Raw genomic sequence first — 21,786 nt, forward strand, 5'->3', positions numbered from 1 at the left:
CATAAATATGCTATTTGTAACATCGCCTTAAATAAATTGGTCTGTTACCTTTTTTACTTTCTTTATATGATGATTTATATTGATGATTCTGGTGGTCCTTGACATGAAATAGTTTGAGAACCACTGAGTCATAGAAACATGTTTTTCAGAGAACTGTTTTAGAAGACATTTTAGGTCTTAATGGTTAAGCAACTCAGTCACGCAACGAGTCACACAAATCTCACACAAATCACAAGCCCGGTCTTCCCACTCCATTGTGGACACTAGGCTCTGGTCGATGTGCTGCGCCCCCTGGTGGAGGAAAAGAGGCAGCTGCCCGGGTGCCAGCTCCATCTGCAGTGCCTCCGCTGCAGGTCGGAGTTCACGCTCCAGAGAGAGGCCTCTGAAGAGGTGAGCGGCCGCCGACTGTCCATGTCCTTCCATTAAAACTGTGACCAAAAATGTGCCGCCGACTACTAATGTTTTTACACAGACGAAAATGAAATAAAATCCAAGCCAGAGATGACTAAAACCTAAGACTGAATCTATTGCCAATTTCGTCAACAAATAAAAAACGAGACTTAAAATGTTTGTGAGAGACTGGTGGAGAAGAGATCCAGTAGAATTAAAGACCTGGCTGCTTGGTTGCATGCTGAAAATAGCCGATCTACAAGCTGCGACGCCACGATGCATTGTGAGCTTGTCGATCGGCTATTTTCAGCACTCAACCAAGTTTGCCATTAGGACGCCATCAAGGCCCTCCATAATACATTTTAGTTGACTAAATCAACTGTATAGATTTTGTCTACTAAAATGTTAGGATATTTAGTCGACTGAAACTAGACAAACACTGAAACATTTCAGATGACTGAACTATGACTAACACTGAATTAAATTGTATTCGAAAGTAAACTAAAATCATAAATCGAAATGTTGCTGTCCAAATCCACACTAGGCGAGCGGAGGCCGAGCTCAGAGGAGAGGGTCTCTTGGACTACCAGAGGGGCTGTCAGAAGAGCTGCACAGTGAGGCTGCTGGGATGATGTGGGACCAGCAGGGACACCATGGCAAAGGTCAGAGCAGTATTTTAGGTAGTTGGGTCGCGGGGTCAACAGTTCCACCAGTTCCACCAGAGTGCTCCCTCTCCTCCAGAGCAACACCTGGTACTTAAGACACGCAAAATACAGCCCTTTATCCCTCTATCTGGTCCTTTGTCTGCCCCGGGGTCTCCTCCCAGTGGGACGTGCATCGAGGACCTCCCTATGGAGATCCTTTTTTTTTTAATATATTTTTTATCCCACGATTTTGTAACCCATTTTTCACCCCTGTGTCAATCATCTACTGTGATCCTGGGCTCTACACACCCTCCGCCAACCTGGGGAGAGCAACGGAGATCCTAATCAGATGCCCGAACCACCTAAGCTGGCTCCTTTCCAAGCGAAGAGGCAGCGACTCTACTCTGAGTCTCTCTCGCCTGACTGAACTTTAGTCCGCTTGTATCCGCGACCTTATTCTTTCGGTCTTATGCCTACACAGTATCTGCCTGACATTTTACCCTTACTGTTTCATTAGGATTGTCATCTCTCTTATCCACTCTAGTTACCTACATCAGTCAAATCAGCTTTATATTCACAAGTCACAGGCAAATGCTTTAAATGGCAAATTTGCCCTGTAACCAGTTTGAACTTGAAAACTGCAACACCTTATTCCATTGCTCGCTCTCTGTTCCCCCGCACAGGATAAGCCCATTAATCTACCACCTTTTACTTCTAATTTCTGCAATTTATCATAAGCTCTAAAGTGCTAGAAATGATTTCAAAGGACGGACACACACACACACACACACACACACACACACACACACACACACACACACACATTGGATACAGAGTGAAAGGAATGGGAAATGTATGTATGTAAGTATTTCAAGAAGTAGATTAAAGATGTGCACACATTTTCAAATCAAATGTACCCGCGTAAGCAATCAAGAGTTACATTATTGTTAGAAATCGGTTTATTTATATATATATATATATATATATATATTAATAGAGGCGGGCGGCGGTGGGTCAGGGGTAGAGTGGCTGGATGGTAACCGCAAGGGTGCCAGTTCGAACCCGGGCTCCCACAGAGTTAGTGTCGAATTGTCCTTGAGCAAGACACTGATCCCCTAATTGCTCCTGATGTGCCTTGCATGGTTTCCACCGCCATCGGTGTATGAATGTGTGTGTGAATGGGTGAATGTAATGCACAATCTATGTAAAGTGTACATGCACCATTTTATTTTATTTAGTCTATACAATTAGAGAATGTAGATTTGTTTTTATATTTTGATAAACGTCTGCCTGTTATCTCTACTACCACATCAATACAGCATGGAAATTAACGAAATATTTGAGTTATGCTGAATAAATAATGGGGCGTGATATGAAATCTACTGTATATTTTAGAAAATGCCAACAATGTGGTCACCAGGGTTAAAGGGGCTAATCACTAAGTCCCCATCAGTAGTGAGTGAAAGCTAAACTCACAAAATAAGACCTGCTTTGTCAAAATGTCGTAACCGAGGCTCTTTCGTAACGACTTCCTCGTGCCTGACAGCAGGCATGGGGCTTGATATTTATCCCCCAAACAAATGAGGTTTCGTAAGAGGCTTATATGAAGAATCATTAAATGGAAGAATCTTTAAGGGACGCATGCCATGTATTATTCCTTCCCTTTGAGCCTTCTACCTCTATAATCTCCAGGAGACATAGATAGATACGGCCCTTAGCTCAGGCTCAGCCACCTCCCATAGTACAGCCTCTCCCAACCTGACATTAAGACCTGTTCCCACACGCTGTGCTGGGGTCGTGTAGTGTAGGCCCTTGTTTTGACAAACAGATGTTTGGAGGGGGTTTGATGTTGCCGGAGTAAAAATACCAAAATTCTGCAATATAGAAAATTAGAAATACTAGTTAACAAGTAAAAGTCTGGAATTCAAAATGTACTTGAGTAAAAGTACAAAAGTATTGGCATCAAAATGTACTGTAGGTTTTCAAAGTTTTCAAATGTATGTGTTCTTTTTTTTTCATTTGCTGCTTTCTTTCGTTTTAGCGATTTCAGCTATTTTTGACGGGGGGCATTCGAACATGGGGCTAAATATGTATTTTTTTACAAAACCATTTAGCGATTTATTTATTTTAATTTAGTCCTACTAAGAAATGACATCTGGCCACAAAAGATCACAGAATCTACTGAATGTGAAGGGGAAGGTGACAAACTGATATGGCATCCCCCTAGTACTCTACCTTCACATTCAGCAAATCCTGTGATCTTTTGTGGCTAGATGTAATTTCCTGGGGTCACTAGTAGGACTATAGTAAATAATAATAAAGAAATCGCCCCCCTGCCAAAAATAGCTAAAATTCCTAAAACAAAAGAAAGCAGCAAATGAAAAAAAATGTAACACTCCTCGTTTAATTTATCTAATAACAACCTAAAACATGAACCTTGGTTGAAAAAAGGGGGAAAAAGTTGTCCTTAAAGTACTGTACTTGAGTAAAATGTACATAGTGACTTTCCACCACTGCCGAGCTTAAGAGGCACGGCTCATATCCTTTTTGGTTTATTTGCACATGCCCGAACCAAAGCCATGCCTATGAAGAATGTTTTAGGAGAATCACGTAGCCTGCAGCTAAACATCATGACTGTTATTATTGCTGGGAAACCTCTTGAAATAATTAAACGTCTGCGTTCATTTCAAACGGAGTGTCTGAAAGGCCATTTTATTTTTCACGTTTATTACAATTTTACAGACTAGACTAAATGTTAGACATTCATATTAGATTTTGACACAAGATTTAAGTGTTTAAGTGTCACAATCCGTGCTCATACACAAGGCTGTGCATAGGAGGGGCTAGCGCCCCTTACAAACAAATGTTTAACAGCACAACGCTAAAAAACTCATTATATGGTTGTCTTTGAGGGGCCCTCTATATGCAGCTATTAGTGCAGATTTTAGTTTTACACAAACATTTAATTCCTGTTGACAATGAATGGAGAATTTACATCATGACGATGTACGATGATAAGAGGCCCCTCTCTTCACACGGGTGAGATTTATTTTCACACGCCATAACCTTGTTAGTTCAAAAAATCACACCCACGTGAAGTGAGGGGCACTCTTATCATCATACATAATCTAATTCCGGTCAATCACAAGTTGAGTCCTCACCTTCGTCTTCAATGTTTGTGTTACGCAATGTTTGTGTTTACACAAGCCCTCAAAGCTGGACATAGGAGGGGCTAGCGCCCCTCACAAAAAAATGTACAGTCCAAATTTGACAAATATCAACGTCCAAAAACATGTCTCGTGTTACGCGTTTTGGTTTTGTGTTTGCTTTAGAGAGCAGCACGATGATGTGCCCAGAGTGTGGTAGCGATCATGTGGTCCAGCTGGACGGCCAATCACTGGCTCCTCCCGCCACCAGCACGCCTAACCAGCGGCCATCCTCTGGACACCAGGACGCCAGGGACGACCATGACGTCCATCCCATCCCCTATCAGGTCTGTCAGCAGCGCAGCAGCACTGTTTACAGGTTTGACCCATATCCACCTGAGGCCGATTCTGCAAAAGCCCATGTTTCTATTATCGGTGGTTCTCAAACTATTTCATTTCAAGGACCCCAAACATTATATGTATTCTGCTGCCGCCGCAAATATGTTGTTCCAGGGACGCCCCAGAAGCAAAGATATGAGTTTAAAAACGATTTGCGCACGTTTTCACGATTTTTCAAAAATAGCAGATATGAGCTAGCCTGGGTAAACCCCTCCCCCCTCACCAGATTTTTCATTCTGCCCAAAAATCTGGCGAGGGGGAGGGGTTTACCCAGGCTAGATATGAACTTGTAGATCTGATATTTTTCAGCAGCTAAAGTTTAAAAATAACGTTTAAGTGGTAAGGTGACACAGATGCGTCCTCAGGTCTAAACGGGTTAACGACAGAAATGGCTGATCTACAAGCTCACACACAATGCTCCTTTTCCTCTCCTCTCCTATAGGACCATTCCACAGACAACCCGTCGTCTCGAGACGCCAGCCTCAGTTGCAGCCCTGTCCTGGAAGCCACCACCACCACTACCACAGGGGACCCCAGCTTCTCCTCCTCCTCCTCCTTCGTCACTGCCCAGGGAAGCTCCTTCTTCATCGGGGAAGGCGAGGGTGACACTTGGGCCGACCGGGGAGGCCGCTCTTGTCCCAGTAAGGACGGGCAGACTAAAGAGGAGCTGTCTGGGAGCTACAAGTACACCAACGCCAGCTCTACCCCGCCAGGATGCCACCACGGCCACCAGGCTGCAGCCCTGCACGGAGGACGCGCCAGCCCTGGAGGTGGGTGGAGGGTTTCCAGTGGTGGAAAGTAACCAAGTGTACTCAACCCATTCTGACCTGAGATCAGATTTAAAAAAATTAATTTTCGGAAAATCTGGGTTTCTATATCAGTCGTTCTTCGATTTTTCAAAAATAGCAGACCTACATGAGCTTGTAGATCTGCTATTTTTCAATAGCTAAAGCATAACGTAATGCTAAGACCAAAAGTAGTTCTACATTGCAGTATTGAATAAAAACTGTGAGTACTTTTTCCGGTGGACATAATTTGAGACACAACTTTACATATTTTGGTTTTCACAGAAGTCTCGGGCTATTATGTCATGCCTAGAATAGGGACGCTAGGGTCGATGTGATTAATAATCACAGTCATTAAACTCAAACCGAGCTAATCTTAACCGAATCCTCTCCAGAGATGATAGTATGTCAGAGATTCACTGGTGTAACCACAGTTCATATGACTAATGTGAAATTGAGATAAATTGCAGTCTTAACTAGTGGTCACAGATCGGGAAATGGTTGGAAAGCACACACAAACCCCTCTGTTTTTTCTGATGGTATCCCATTTCCAAAACTCCCAAACCCAAACCACAGTAACAGCGGTATGAGTAGAGTCACCTCTTGCGCTGACCGCGGGCACACAGTGGTCAAAGTAACTAAGTACGATGAAGTATTTCCACTTTACTTGAGTATCTCCAATTTCCAATACTTTTACTTCTACATCTCAGAGGCAAATATTGTACTTTTACTACATTTATATGAAAACTTTAGTTACTACTTACTTTGTAGATTTGGATTATTATTACAAAACATACATTAACCACTTCAGCCTATACATTTCGGCCATTTGAAAATGGCATCTCAAGGATAAACCCCTTGAGATGCATCATTTCATTTTAGAGGGGGTCCTCAACACAGATGAACAATACATACAATTCATACAGTACGCAAACAATACATCCATACAGACAAATCGGCTCATTTCAAATGGCCGAAATGTATATAGGGCTGAAGTGGTTATTGTATGTTTTTGTAATAATAATAATCTAAATCTGCAAAGTAATTAGTAACAAAAGTTTTCAAATGATTGTAGCGGGGCAAAAGTACAATATTTGCCTCTGAAATGTAGTGGAGTAGAAGTGAAAGTATTGAAAATCTACAAATACCTCTAAATTGCACTTAAGTACATGTACTTACTGTAGGTACTTTACACCACTGCTCGAAAATGCTCATATGCATGTGTGCACAACACGTACTGTACAGTACATGCATGCATCTACGTTTCATCTTGTGAAGTAGGTATAACGGAAACACTTGTCTGGGTTGGAGTGCCTGGACGTCCACCCCTGTTTCCACTCTCCTCAGATGAAAAGACCCTCTCTGAGGCCCTGGTCCCATCACTCTCAATCCAGATGAGTCGTTTATAAGGGCTCACAATGCACTAACATCCCATGTAGCTGTTCACAATTCACCGCAGGCTTTATTGCGCTAACATATTCCTCCCTATTTAATGGCCATAGAGGCTGTGGTGCAGTAAAAAAAAAAAGAATGTTAGTCAGGTTTCAGGGCCAGGCCACGGGGAATAGCCTCATCGCCAAGAAACGGCAGTTTGATAACTCGCAAATGGAGAAATGGAGTTCTAAGATTATTACAAATGTGAGGATTTGACAACAACAACAGGGATACAGAAGATGTTTCTTTATTCAGTTGGAGTAAAGACAGTGGTCGCTATGTCTGTCTGTTTGTTCCATCTGTCATAACAATAACTCCAGACACTTTTAATCAAACTTGGGAGATGAGTCGAGGGTGCGGCCAGGACCCTCGCTCTTAAATCTTTGTTTGTTTTTTAGTCTTGTTTGCTTTCGAAACGGTCAAAGGTCACAGTGCAAGGTCAAAGTTTAGAATTGGCTTGAGGCACACCAGTGTGTGTCTGTGCTCCTGAAGAGTTTTGGTTTTGATTAGTGGAACATGTCAGAGCTGTAGCTGTCCTCCTGACCTCTCAACTTTATGGTCATCTTATTAGATATTCCTGTTCTGTAGTGGGTACTGTGATTACAAATGTTATTTGTCTGTCCTAAATGTTGTCCTGTATTTGGTGGTACTGGCAGAGCTGTGTAATGTGGGTTTTCTTCTGGTTAAATAAAATAAAATAAAAAACCTGTCGGTCCGGACCCACAGTGGGGTTCCCACATAATTTTTGGGGGTCCCCATATTCCCATAAGGACTTTTAAGACATCAAAAAGAAAAAGACCATTACTGCATCAAAAATAATCAACAAACTATATGTTTACTAAAAGAAACATGTCAAACATGTCAAACATTTTTTTACTATTCATCTGTGGAACTGAAAGTTGAATGCCTGAACTCCTACATTCCAAGTGATTATCAGGGTGGGTGTCCCCAGTTTAAATATGATTATTTTTGGGGGTCACGGCCTGAAAAGGTTGAGAACCACTGACCTCTAGACCACCGATTAACGAAGGTTTTTCACATCTTTATCAAAATGTGTAACAATTTGAAAGATAATTATAATAAAATTACATTTAATTAAATAAACGCAAAGGATGTTTTGATAGTAAAATGTAAACACCAAAAACGAACTTTATTGTATTTAACCACTCAAAAATGTGCCAAAATAGCTGATCTGGATCTGCTCATTTTGAACATAGTTAATACTGTTGAAAGTTTTGTAACTTTTGGGCTGTGTGTTTTGTAGATCTGGACCTGCTGTCTGAGGACTATGAGGGAGTGGACCATCGCCTGAAGCTCTTCCTGGACGTGGACGTCTTCGAGGAGGAAGAGGAGCTGCACTCCTTCCTCAAGGTAAGACTACCAAGAGCCTAGTGGAGAAGGTTAGGCCACCAAGAGCCTAGTGGAGCCTAGCCATTTAGCTCAGGTGGTCCAGACGAGTAGACAATTGGCCGTGTTAGAGGGAGGCCGGACAGGCAGGCCGCTGCGCGCTGTGACTCACACACCACTTGGTCAAAGGCGGCTGTCAGCAGTGCTGTGTCCTCTGTACTACCCCTATAATGTCCAACCAGTCCAAAGACCAACCGTTAGGGATCAGCAGTGACAAGACTACACACACTGTGTATTTGAGAATTGGCATAACAACTGAAATTGGGACAAAAGAACCGGTGTTCTGTTGATCTATTCATCCAACCACACAAGAACCCAAGGTTCAAACTCAGCAGTAACATGTTTTGATGGCCGTGTTAAGTTGAGTCATGTTTATTGACATATGGGGGGGAGAAACTGTTTTAACATCTTCCGGGTGGCCAACGATCGTGGTGAGGATTACAACATTTAAGGACAATCCAACGGCGATGTCCCATCAGACCCCAGCCTGTAGGCCGGGGACCGACCCAGGTAATACACCTCTGTTTTTTGACAGAGGTGTAGGTGTCACCCAACTCGTTCGTGAACTTTCTCCGAGAACTCATTTTACACACGGCGTGCGTACGGAGCCAACTCAACTGTGCAGCGTAGGGTATCATTTACCTCCTTCAGACACCTGGACACGGACCAAAGAGCGGAAACAGAACCAAGCAGACCCCAGCAGGACCCATGTTTATTTACCCTGATCGCATGGGGCTCCTCTCTGCCTTTCATTGTCCCGAGGAAGTGATGGAATGTCTCAATTGCCATGGACGTTGATGTCAAGTGGGGGTTCATTGTCTGATTGCAGGTTGTTTTTTTGCTGTGGTGGATTTACCGTCCCACAAGGGGTAATACTATGACAGAGATGAAAGTAGGCCTGTCACAATTATTACATAATTGCCTAATCGCAATGATTTGAGATAATCGTCATCATTAACATGTTCATCAACAAAGGTGAAACTAGCACTACAAGGTCGTGTGCCTCAAGTGTGCCTTTTTTTCTCTTTTTATTTCAAGGACACCAAGTCTGATATGCATTATTAGTCCATGGATCCCCATTTGATATGATTTTCCCCTCTGTGACCCCTCTGTGTAGTGTGGTTAGAGAGGTTGTTTGATTCTGGCCACAGCCTTGTGTTTTGTGGAAAAATTCCGACCTGCTCACCCCTGACACAGAGTCGTTCTAGCCAACCTACATACCTGAAATGTATTGCATTTTTCCTTCGCTTTGCCTCAGGTAAAATTGATCCTAAGTCCACTACTTCATATTTTGGTCTTAGAATATATTGTGATGTTATTAAGATAAGATAAGATAAACATTTACTGATCTCCGGTGTAAATTCAGGTGTCATTGCAGCAACAGCTGCAATTAATCAAGAGCCAGTACAAATACTAAATAAAATAAAATAAGACTTGACATGGGACATGCAGTATGCACTGCCTGGGTCTCTGAATGAATGGGCTAACATAATGCACATTTCTATGTCAGTACAGTCACTGTCATATGAATAGATACATGTGCAGTCTGTCAACAGAGAATATATCAAGTACTATATGCACTATGCAGTCTATCAACAATGAATATAAGATCTCAGAATTCATGTGGCCAAACTGAATACAGCGTCTGTGGCTCAGGAGATACAGTAGAGTCAACGCTTCTAAAGAGAGATCAGACTTAGTTACGACGGCGATTTCACCTCCCGGTTTTGGGGGAAATAGAAGGCGGGGGTTTCCAGAGTAAAACTTTGTAAAAAATTGCCCCGGCACCATAAGTGTTAATATAACTCAGTTCTAACTCAAACATGTTTTTAATCTCATCTCATCTTTCTCGTTAAAAGTGAATAAATGTTCTTATGTGTGTTCTCAGACGTCCACGGTGAAGTTTGGTGAGCCAGGAGAGGTGCCCTCACTGCTTGTGATGTCAAACCAACGCATCTACTTCCTAGAGATGACATCAGAGTCCCAGTGAGTCAAATCACCTTACAGCTTATCCACTTTAACCCTGGGCTCCCAATTCATTTATAGGTGCAAATAAAACAAGTCAAATATTTTCCATAATAGCAAATCTACAAGTTTGGCAAATTTTAAATGATGTGTAAAACCTTACCGTTGTTAAATATATTGCCTTTTTCCTACAAAGGTTTTTTTTGGTCCCTATTTCTTTTTTTCTTTTCTTTTTTTTTACGGGATTCTTTGAGACCATAAATGTATGCAAAATAACTGCGTCTTTGACACTGTGAACCCCCGTAACATTATGCACTGGCTCTCAAGTCTGCATACTGAGCTGTATTAAAACAGCAGTTGTGGAAAAAGTTGGTGTGGAGTTTCACGCAACTATGGAGGATGGAGGATGATATTGCATAACGTGCCCAGGTTATGTGGGTCACATCTTGAGAACACATTGACCTCACTTTTGTCTTTGTTCACCATACCCCACAACCCACCCAACCTCTTCTCATAACCACCCACCCACCCTCGCCCCATAACCAGCCACCCACCCTCGCCCCATAACCAGCCACCCACCCTCGCCCCCAACCAACCCACCCACCCTCGCCCCATAACCATCATATCATATGCATGGCCTGGCTAATAAAAACAAATGAAAAATTCAGATACCAGGACAATATCAGATATCCACATTATGTAATTTAAGTAATAAAGACCGGTACTGTGAACATTGTGGGTGAATAAACATTTAATCGGTTACTTAAACCTCCACCCCAGTCGCCCCCCTTGAAAATATTGGAAAGTGTCCTTGGAGCAAAAAAGGTTGTGGGAGCCCAGTATATGCTGCTATATACTTTTGGACAGAAGCCCAGCAAATGGCATAATGGGGTGTTATATAAGTTCTGAGATGAAATATATACAGCCGTACTCACCCCATGCCGATCACTTGTGCACGGCATGGGGCCTGGCTCCGGGCAAGCGTTTTTGTCACGGGTACAGTACATCATGAGGCAGCGTTACTGTCATGTTCCCTCGCTCGCTATACACCTATGGTCCCCCTTAAACCTAAGGTCGCTCTCATTCTCTGTCAACCTCATGACGTACCTCTCTCTCTTTCTCTTTCTCGACATCATGACACTACTGGCATAGTAAATGTTCTAGATGTGTTCACACATAGTGTAGGGAACATGTGTCACCATATCAAAGCTGCGCATATTTTCATTGTCATTTTGCCAACACCAAATACAATATATACCACCACACAAGATCTGTGCACTTTCTCACATGACATGCCAATCAGATATACCCACAAAGAATTGCCAGTATTTCAGCTAATGACCAAAAGTATAAGGTCGCGAATACAAGCGGCCGAAATTAGTTTTCACCGACGGGTGGCTGGCATCTCCCTTAGGGATCAAATCAAATCAAATCAAACTTTATTTATAAAGCACATTTTAAGACCACCAAGGTTGACCAAGTGCTGTACAGATCAGTGGCAAAACAGAGACAGGCAAGAGAACACAGAATGTAAACGAGAAACACAATCAGAAATGATGTCAAAAATACGGATAAGCGGTTGAAGATGGATGTATGAATGGATTTCAGCTAATGGGCTCTATGCACACAGAATAACTGTGAATAACCGCTTCCCTAACCCTAGGCTCTGTTCAATTTAGTGTACAATGGTGGTTCTCAAACTTTTTTAATTTCAAGGAGCCCCATAACTCTGAGAGAAACACACCCATACAGGGCCATTTGGAACCCACTCAAGGACACTTTGAGACCCACTGCAGGGGTAGCAGAGTGTTTCCAGTGAGCCAACATGCACAATAGCAGCACCCTGACTCTGTTTGACCAGAATGGAACGGAGCCTTCAGTACTATCATCGGTAACACCTGTGAAGCAAGTGGGGAAGTTCTTTCCAAAATGGCGTGTGCATATAGCCCATTGAAATCAGGGTAGAGATGCACATGTCTAGCTAGGTTTTCAGAGCACGCACTGATCCTTTTCCGTGTTTCCCTACCAGCGGAGGCCAGCTCTCCGATTGGCTGCAGAAGAGGGACAGCCATCCAATCACGGACCTGAGTTACCTGGAAGTGGGACTGGGCTCTCAGAGCATCCACGTTGAGTTTGAAGAAGGGGGTGTGGCCTACACCCTCCTGGTGCGGGACAGTGCGCGCTGCAAGCGCTACTACGGCGTCTTGACAGGTAAAACACAGCACTAGAGCCGGTCATTGGGTCGAGCCCCATTTGTGGGTTGTGGAAACATTGTTATGGGTCCCCTTAGTTTTAGTTTCCTACATTTGGTTTTTAATTATTTTTTGAAACAAATTCAATGATATCTGCTATTTTTTAATCGCCAACACAAAAATCGAAAATGGTTTTTCCAGTTTTAATGGGTTAATTTTTTTTTTTTTAACAAATGGGAGAAAAGGCCATTGTGTGTTGATACACAAATGTGTGTCCAATGCAAGAAATAAAAAAGAAATGCATTTCACCCAGTGGGAAATGTCATACTGTCTCCCGCTAACGTGTAGTCTCGCGTTGCCAGACTGTTTCACAATGTTCAAATACTTCCGTCAACAGTCTAGGGCAAAGGAAGCTCTGATCATGACTCTGAGCATGCGATAAAGCAGAAGTGAAGCCTCCTCCCCACTTCCGTTTCGTCCTTAGTCGCTCATATTTATCCTAATATAAATAGAAATAATCTAATAGCCGAAATGGAAAAAAAAAAAAAAAAATGTAAAGATATTTTTAAATATATTTCTGTGAATGGAAATGCCAGTTTCCTTACTCGGGAGGTGTAGTTCCAGACTCTATAGATAAACATTCAGGAGGTGTAGTTTCAGACTCTATATTGCATTCAGGAGGTGTAGTTCCAGACTATATTGCATTCAGGAGGTGTAGTTCCAGACTTTATAACATTCAGGAGGTGTAGTTCCATACTCTATAACATTCAGTAGGTGTAGTTCCAGACTCTATAACATTCAGGAGGTGTAGTTCCAGACTCTATAACATTCAGTAGGTGTAGTTCCAGACTCTATAACATTCAGTAGGTGTAGTTCCAGACTCTATATTGCATTCAGGAGGTGTAGTTCCAGACTCTATAACATTCAGGAGGTGTAGTTCCATACTCTATAACATTCAGTAGGTGTAGTTCCAGACTCTATAACATTCAGGAGGTGTAGTTCCAGACTCTATAACATTCAGGAGGTGTAGTTCCAGACTATATTGCATTCAGGAGTTGTAGTTCCAGACTTTATAACATTCAGGAGGTGTAGTTCCATACTCTATAACATTCAGTAGGTGTAGTTCCAGACTCTATAACATTCAGGAGGTGTAGTTCCAGACTCTATAACATTCAGGAGGTGTAGTTCCAGACTCTATATAGCATTCGGAGATTGTGGAATAGTTGTTTGGCTACGCGAGACTATGCACGGCATAATAACACAGAGAAAAGATAGCATCCCTGATTCCCTGTTAGCGTCATTCCCAGAGTTCAGAAACGTGATGGGCCTCTCGCAACCTGGCGCACCGGTTCCTGTGTTGTGTCCCGGGGCATATGGGGCACGATGCAGCCAAACCCAAACTGCTCGGAGCAACTTAAGGGTGGTGGCGTGTTACGAGTGATGAAGAGATCTCTGGGTGCACTACTGCACACGTTTTAGCACGGCATGTTCATTATACTCGGGGAACTCAGGGAAACAACCGGCCTACTCCACCACAGCACACACACGCACACATGCAGAAACTCTCACCTTTCATGACCCACGTTAACAGCAATGCACAATGGCCTCACCAGACACAAATCAAGTCAATTCAAACCTTATTTATAGCCAGGCAGCACATTTAAAACAACAGAAGCTGACCAAAGTGCTGTCTAACCTAAAGCCTGATGTATACCTTGTCGTGCGAATGTGCTGGGCACCCACAGCCAATCTACGAGCCCACAACGCCTCACAATGCATTGCGAGCGTATAGATTGACACACTGACACAACATATCTGGGAGCTGTGCTCCCGTCATACAGTATGTGTGCACATTCTTCGGTCATGGCTGCATGCGTTTTGCAGACTCGCAAATCCGTGCGGCTTCTCCTGTAGCCTGAGGCTCTCTCACATGGTCGTAGCCCTGCTTCGACCAGCCTGTCTGTCTGCCAGAGAGGACCAGGAGAGAACATCCCAGTTTCCTGTCTCTCTGCCGTTGTGAATAGTAATCTAGATAGAGCTATGGAGTACTGACTTACATGACTTTCAACACACTGATTTCTAGTCAAGAATGCAAGGTCTGGAGTACAGAGAGAGCCATTTTTTGACATGGAAATAATTCAGAGCCCTGCTTTACCGTTGACACTTAACCACTTAAACCCTCTAGACTTAGCAAACTGGGCCTTAGTTGGCACTGTACTTGGGCCACTTCTTTCCGTCTACACCCAATATCTTCTCCAAAAATATTGCGGATCTGCAAGCTCACAACACAACACAACTCGTCACATTGTGACGAGTTGTGAGCTTGTAGATATGTTTGGCTAATATTCCCCACAATGTGGTTAAACTCTGACAGAGTGTCTCTCTCCTCCCGGCATTCAACCACAATCTAACAAGTTAATTTTGGAAGTGCATGATGTGCAAGATTGCTGCATTGTGGTGGAACAACGCCTGCAATAGAACTTAATAGTATTATAAGGCTGCTATGGAGATTGTACTATCTGCGACCGTTTCATCCATTCGTCAGCTGTGCATTTTATTTGTATTGTTTTTTATTTTAGAGTAGTGTCATTCAAACCCTGTGAATTCACCATTCACCACCATATTCTGCTTTATTGTAACAGTGGGAGCTTTTATTCAGTCTCTCCTATAAAAGTTCACAATAATTCCTTTGCAGTGATATTTGAAAAGATTTGCAAAAATTCGACCACACTGTTCCTGCAAAAAGGTTCCAAAAAGTTCTGTCTCTCTCCCTTAGTCCCTCATCTTTCTCATCCTCTCTCTCTCTCAATCTCTCTCTCTCTGTTGCTCTCAATCTCTCACGCTCTGTCGCTTATTCACTTTAGTTTAACCCCTGCTCTTTCTCTCTGTCTCTCTCTCTCCCTCACTCTGTCTGTCTCTCTCTCTCCCTCACGTTAATTCTCTACTGTGTGTCTCTCTCTCTTCCTCACTCTGTCTGTCTCTGTCTCTCTCCCTCATGTTAATTCTCTACTGTGTGTCTCTCTCCCTCCCTTTCCCCTGAAAGGTCTCTTTCCTGTCTGGATCCATAAAACAGCCCATTCTTTACCTTTTTATTCTCCATAACCGACAGCAGCCCCAGCTTGCTCTCGGCGGGACCACAGAGAGCCTCTGGGCTAATGCTAATAGTGGTTTGCTGCAGCCTTCCAGTTGGATTTGTCCTACGCTGTAATCCCAAAATAGCTCCTTTTCTGTTTGAGCACCGGCGCCATGCGAAAGAAGCCTGAGAAATCAATCTGTTTCCATGTTATGTAGTTGTGATTAAACGTCGCTAGACCTTCCAGTTGGCAGAGGAGAAGACCTGCAGTAAACAGACATGTCCTCAGTGCCCCCGTCAGTACCTTGATGTGAATCCTTGGCAAGTTGGCAGACACTCGCCACATTGTAACCCCTTATCGTTGCTGTCGGGCAGAAACCTTGTCTATCGTAACTTAATGACGCCCCAACTCCCGTCGTGCAATTAGCAAAATTATCCAAGCTACAACGTCTCACATTGACGCGCTGTGAGCTTGTAGATCTGCTATATAAAAGTTGTTGCTTGTGTCCCTGGGTTTTATTGAACCTATGAAAAGTATTAACAACTACATTGGATGTATTGGAACGCAGGTTATCTTTTTCATTTCCTGAAAAGTAATGGTTTTGGATATAAAAGTAAAGTGTTCCATCTGACAGAAACAATATACTACTTTGACAGCCTGGCGGTCCCCCGGGGATCTGTACTTAGTGCCCTTCTTGTTTCCCTATACACCAATCTCTTCACCAAAGATAGCCGGGTTGATCTGGATCAAGCTGGTTGATCTTGTAGATTGTACAGATTGTAGATCTGCTATTTTCACCGAACGTTTGCCTACTATTGCCAAATGTTTGCCCAATACGTCATGCCCAGAATATGGACACTACTAGGGTTCATGTGGTTAAACCCTACGCTTCCCGGTAGCCTCTCCATCCATCACGAGAAAGGCCAGCTATTTAGCGAGAAACCGAATGAACCGAATGTTACCGGGGGTTGAAAAGGATATCTATGAGTGGACCATTAACACAACTATATATTATCCCCCCCGCTCCACCTTCCAAACTGGCCTCTGTCATCAGGACCCAGTTCAAAACCACAGTTGGACTAACGAAGGGCCAACCTCTCTCATTATGGCATCAGAGAGGTTCCCTAGCCCACTCAGAGGGAAGGATGTGGGTTTTTTGGGGGAGTTTAGCGCCCCTCCTCGAACTGTCCAAATCTGAATACATTTAAATGTGAAAGAACATGGTCCCTGGGAAAAATCAGCTCGCGGCTCCAAAAAGCTGCCGTAGAATATGACTTACTATTCTTTGTGAATAATGTACGTATAGACAAAGATGGCCTCACGTTGTAGGCCACAGATGAAAACAAAATGTTGAGCAACAATTTTGTTAATTTATGACAGAGTTGGTCAAAGTTAAGTGCCAATTAGAGTCTGTGTTTCTTAGTGGACCATCGAGTGGTTTAAAAGGTGACATGTTTTGCCAGGCCATGTGCTTTGTACAGACCTTTCAAAGCCTGGGGTTTAGACAGAACAACATGTTATCACCTTTGGGCTCAATTCTGATGATCCCAGAGATAAGCCATTGATGTTGTCAGAGTTGACCGTAGAGTAGACTGACAGACCAGGGGTTTGGCTTTCCTCTGATTCTGGGATGGGATTTGAAGCACTGTTTGTAGGTTATTTTCTTTTTTTTGGTCAAATATGTTTTTATTGAACAGATTTTATTTTAACAGAAATTATTACAAACATTATAATATGAAATACTTTTTTTTATGAAACAAAATGAAAGAAAAAATAAAGACAAAAGATAAAGAAATCCCTTAACCCTCCCACCCATACTGCTCAGTGACATTGCATACTATATAATAAGATGATAGAAAGCTCAAGGAAAACATCTGAAAAGAAAATGGCGTACAGTCAACCATATCAATGGTATCCTGTGTAGGTTATTTTCAACCTAATTGGTCCTCACTAATGCTCATTATAATATGGCACTATGTTTGTCTGTGTCTCATAGGTCGGCTGTGGACAGTTCAGAAACTCGCCTACCAGCTAATACAAACTCTCGAAAATGGAGAAACGGGAAGTGAATATTCACTATGTAACAGGCCCCACGAATGTTATTTAATTCACCCAAAACATACATTTTGTAACCGCCGATCATATCGTTTATGGAAATGAGCCGCAAATCAAGCTCGTTTTGATCAAAAACGCAGCCTGGAAGAAGAATCTGAGATATTAGGATTCTAAAAACTCCGCTCCCGTGGACAGCATAAGCCAGCTGACGTTTTTCTCCTGTTTACTTCATCGCACCGGCACTGGAGTGTTACAGTGTTGCAGGCGAATGAGTTTTAAGGTGCCCACATTAACAGCATCTCTGAACTGAAGCCAAACCTTTTGATGGAAAACACACCATCCTTTGCACCTCGACCACCCCCCCCCACACACACACACACACACACACACACACACACACACACACACTCTCTCTCCTCTGCCAAGGTGTTTGATTTCCCCTCAGACAAATGAGAGTCCGGCTCATGTCTTGTGAAAATACACCGTGGCATTGGTGTCTGTCTGGCGTGGGAGCCGGACAGTTTGCGATTGAAACATGAGGAAGCAGACTGTACACACTGGCGACACACCTAGCAGCACACCGGTCAGGGATAGCCATTACCTACACTAGTATTTAGGTCATGACATACTTGGCCCATAGTCTTTGCTAAATTTGCTCTATTGCCATCTTGGATGCCTAAGTCACTATCTATCTACCAGGCCAGGGGTTTTCAAACTTTTTGTGCCCCTGGCACACCAATTGGCATGTGAAAATCTCAAGGCACACCCGTATTCATAGTGAGAAGAATAGCGGATCTACAAGCTAACCCTAACCCTCTAACCGCGATTCCAATTTTAGACCAAAATAGCTACTAAGTTGAAAGTGGTTAAAATGTATATTTCAGGGTATACTAAACATTATATACCCGGTATAGAATTTGCCTCTGTATTTGGAAATGAGTTCTGATAGTAAATAAAATAGAAAACGATAACTTTTTATGTAGCCGAATATATTGCAATAATACTGTGTGGCTGTCTGTAGCAAACCTGGACCTGTCTCACTGGTGTAGACAAATAAACAGAACACTAATATGTCCTAACGGAACCAACAACAATGACTTTCACTATTTCACAAATAAAAAGTCTTGTCTTGTTTTTCTCTGAATTGCCGGTTGCCTGCCTGCATGGGCAGCTGGCATCGTAGATAAGCCTCCTCCCAGTCTCCCAGTTAAATTGACCCTCAGCTTATAGCTTGGTTGGTGGCTGGTATGAATTTTCCGCCATGCATATAAAACAGTGCTCCAGTACAGGTCTGATTAAGAACAGCAGGCCTAAATGTTCATGGGGGCCCCACGAGGAGACCTCAGGAGCTGTAGTTGGCTGCTCTGGAGTCAGCCACAGGCAGGTTGTTCTTTAAACAGTAGATGTTTTCGGCTGCTCTGGAGTCAGCCACAGGCAGGTTGTTCTTTAAACAGTACCGGTAGATGTTTTCGGCTGCTCTGGAGTCAGCCACAGTACTTATTAAGTTTGCAGAATCACAGTACATTTCAAGCACAACTCAATACAAAAAACTGTTAACTGTGAGTGGACGACACCATACTAGCGAAATGGTCCCTTATTTGTGAAGAATCTGGGTTGCACATGGCTTGTTGAACTCCCTCTGGTGTTGTGGGTGTGGACTTCATTGTAGCGAACCTTGTGGACCAGACCCATTGACACCAAGACACTGTAGAAGCCTGACCAGTTTGTTTTGGGAAGTCTGGAGCCTTGTTTTAAGGGCATTTGAGGTGCTGTGGTACCAAGAGGTGCATGCATAGTCGAAGAAACGCAGGCAGGTTGGCAGGTTTAACAGGAGATGTCAGCTGCTCTGGAAACAACTGCAAGTCAGGTTGTTCTTTAAATTTGTTGAAATGGACAGATGTTTCTAGCAGACTTTCAGTAAAATTATTCTGCTGGTCTGTGACAGTCAGCGTGTTAAAATAAAATATAAATTCATGTCAATAGTACACCTTGAGAGATCTTGGATTGCTTTATCTTGTCTTATTTATTGATTTTATTTTTTATCATTTGATTAGATTTTTGTTAAAATAAATACATGTAAACACATAAAGCCTAGTAAAACACTTAAAATAAGTAAGTAATAGCACCAATACTTTACACAGCACGCAGCACGTACAAAATAAAAACCACCAAAAATCCCTAACAAATCTCAAACCATAAAAATTCTAATCTAAAGTGCATCACTAGCCTGTATCTTATTGCTTAACAGTATTTTTATAGCATAGTTTAGATGCATACTGCCTGACACACAGAGGCAGCTCATTCCAAAGAGAAATGCCTGTTATCATGCAATCAATCTACTAACGCAACACAGACGCGCATCCACACACGCACGCACGCATGCACACACGCACGTGCACGTACACATTTCACATGAAAACAAGTGTTTTTGTAAAGGTTAAATTCACGTGGACCTGGGCACTGATTTGTAAAGCGATACTGTGTTGATCAAAGGTAAGGCCCGTTTCACCTCCCCTCGCCTCCGCCTTTCCCAATGATGACTCTGGTTTTGTGAGGGTGGGCTGGAGGGTGGGGTGCGTTTGGGTTTCTCTAATCGCATTATTCGCCACTGGTCTCCCGTTTGCTGTCACCACTCCGCTGCGTCCCTTAAAGCCCCCTTTTCTCACTTTCAAGTTCACCTATACACACTTGACTTTTGAAAGTGCTCTGTGTGAGTGCTATATATCCGCTGCGGCGTCCTCTATTGTTGTCGCAGTAAATGACACGCCACACCGTGGAGATGTTGCCGTGACCCAGCGCAATTGTCTTCCCTGCAGTTTCCCACACCCCCTGATTCTATAGGGTCGAAATCAGAGACCTCTCAGATTTCTTGTTCCCGCCACTGTAACAGACTAAATGGGTCTCACATTTTAGTATCTCTTTTGTGCACAGGACTCTTTCTTTTATACTCTGGTGTGTGACATTTCTCTCAGCTACCTGTGTGCCATGTATCTATGTTTAATAGACTCTCAGAGTCACTCCCATTCTCTCATCTCTGAATCCGCCTGCTATCGCCTCATTTTTTATATACTCTGACACTCTTACTATTACTCTTTTGTTTTATATATATATATATATACCTCTTGGTTTATATTCTCTTAACCACTTGATCCCTAGCATCCCTATCCTGTGGGGAACATTCGAAAGAAAAAAACAGCTGATTTACAAACTCACAACGACGTGCTATGTGAGCTTGTAGATTCGCTATTTTCGGCGGAGGAAAGAGAGTAGACCAAGTAGCAGGTTTAAGTGCTGAAGCTAATGTCCTGTACTGCATGTCTGAGTTTCTCTTGCACTGTAGTTTTCAATGAAGGACCCATTTAGTTTACTTTGTTCGTTTTGTCTCGTGCAGCCCCCACCCCTCTCACCTAGTTTCTATAGCATTACTGTCACGCTGCATTTAAACATGAGGCCCTTTCTCTTTCCCCCTCTTTCCCTTCCACAGGAGTCGTGCGAGAGCTGGCCACAAAGTCTGACAGCAAGCTCAAGTCCATCTCCACCACAAGGCTCAGCCCCCAGCACCATCTGTGGTACGTAGGCTACGCTCACATGGCCCCAAAACTCACTCATGTCAAAACTCAGAACGCCCTACAGTGGCATCAGTCAGAAATGCCCCGCCATCCGGCAGCAACGCCTTTGTCAGTACAACCACTTCATGTAAAGCAATAATTGCATATCAAAACTGTCAAATCTCCTTCAGACTAGCACATGCCATACCATTGCCATGTCATTTTTCATTTTCGCACTGTGGTGAAACAAGAGTGCTCTACGTGTAAGTGGTACATGAGAGAATTGATCAGTGGAGATAGTAAAAGAAAGGGAAATGGTACCAGATACCTTGAGTCTGATCCATTTTGATATTGAAAGATGCAGAGAGAATACTTGTCTGCTGGGCTGACTAGGGGCTGTAGCATGAACTGCCCCCGTATCAAGTTTAGACCCTAATTATTGTGCCACAAACACCTTTATGATGTGGTTCAATTTGTTAAGCTAATGTCTTTATATATGCATTCCTCTTAACCTCTTAACCACTTTCATCCTGGCAACCCTATTTTGGGCATGCCATTAGGCGAAAATTGTCAGAAATAGAGAAAATTGCAGATCTACAAGCTGTGATGCATTGATACCTTGTAGATAAGCTAACGTTGCTGTTTGTCATACAACAAAGTATTAAAGTCTTGACATCTTTGACAAACTTGACAGACATGGTGTACGATTGCTCCTATTGTAATATTTTCCTTGTACATTTTTCTGCT

General features: G+C 42.9%; 1 protein-coding gene across 3 annotated transcripts in view; it reads left to right on the top strand.

Annotated features, from left to right (window-relative positions):
- The window catches only part of stk11ip (serine/threonine kinase 11 interacting protein), a 55,332-nt gene that overhangs the window by 28,801 nt on the left and 4,745 nt on the right, over positions 1–21,786 (top strand). For all 3 annotated transcript variants that reach the window (XM_080758389.1, XM_080758390.1, XM_080758388.1), the window contains exons 18-25: positions 268–390; positions 935–1,052; positions 4,367–4,527; positions 5,022–5,349; positions 8,063–8,169; positions 10,094–10,191; positions 12,200–12,381; positions 20,976–21,060. In XM_080758389.1, coding sequence (XP_080614515.1) covers positions 268–390; positions 935–1,052; positions 4,367–4,527; positions 5,022–5,349; positions 8,063–8,169; positions 10,094–10,191; positions 12,200–12,381; positions 20,976–21,060 — 1,202 coding nt within the window. The remainder of the gene's footprint in view (positions 1–267; positions 391–934; positions 1,053–4,366; positions 4,528–5,021; positions 5,350–8,062; positions 8,170–10,093; positions 10,192–12,199; positions 12,382–20,975; positions 21,061–21,786) is intronic.

This window comes from Protomyctophum bolini (genome assembly GCF_963924005.1).
Source record: "Protomyctophum bolini genome assembly, chromosome: 24".
Classification (NCBI taxonomy): Eukaryota; Metazoa; Chordata; class Actinopteri; order Myctophiformes; family Myctophidae; genus Protomyctophum; species Protomyctophum bolini.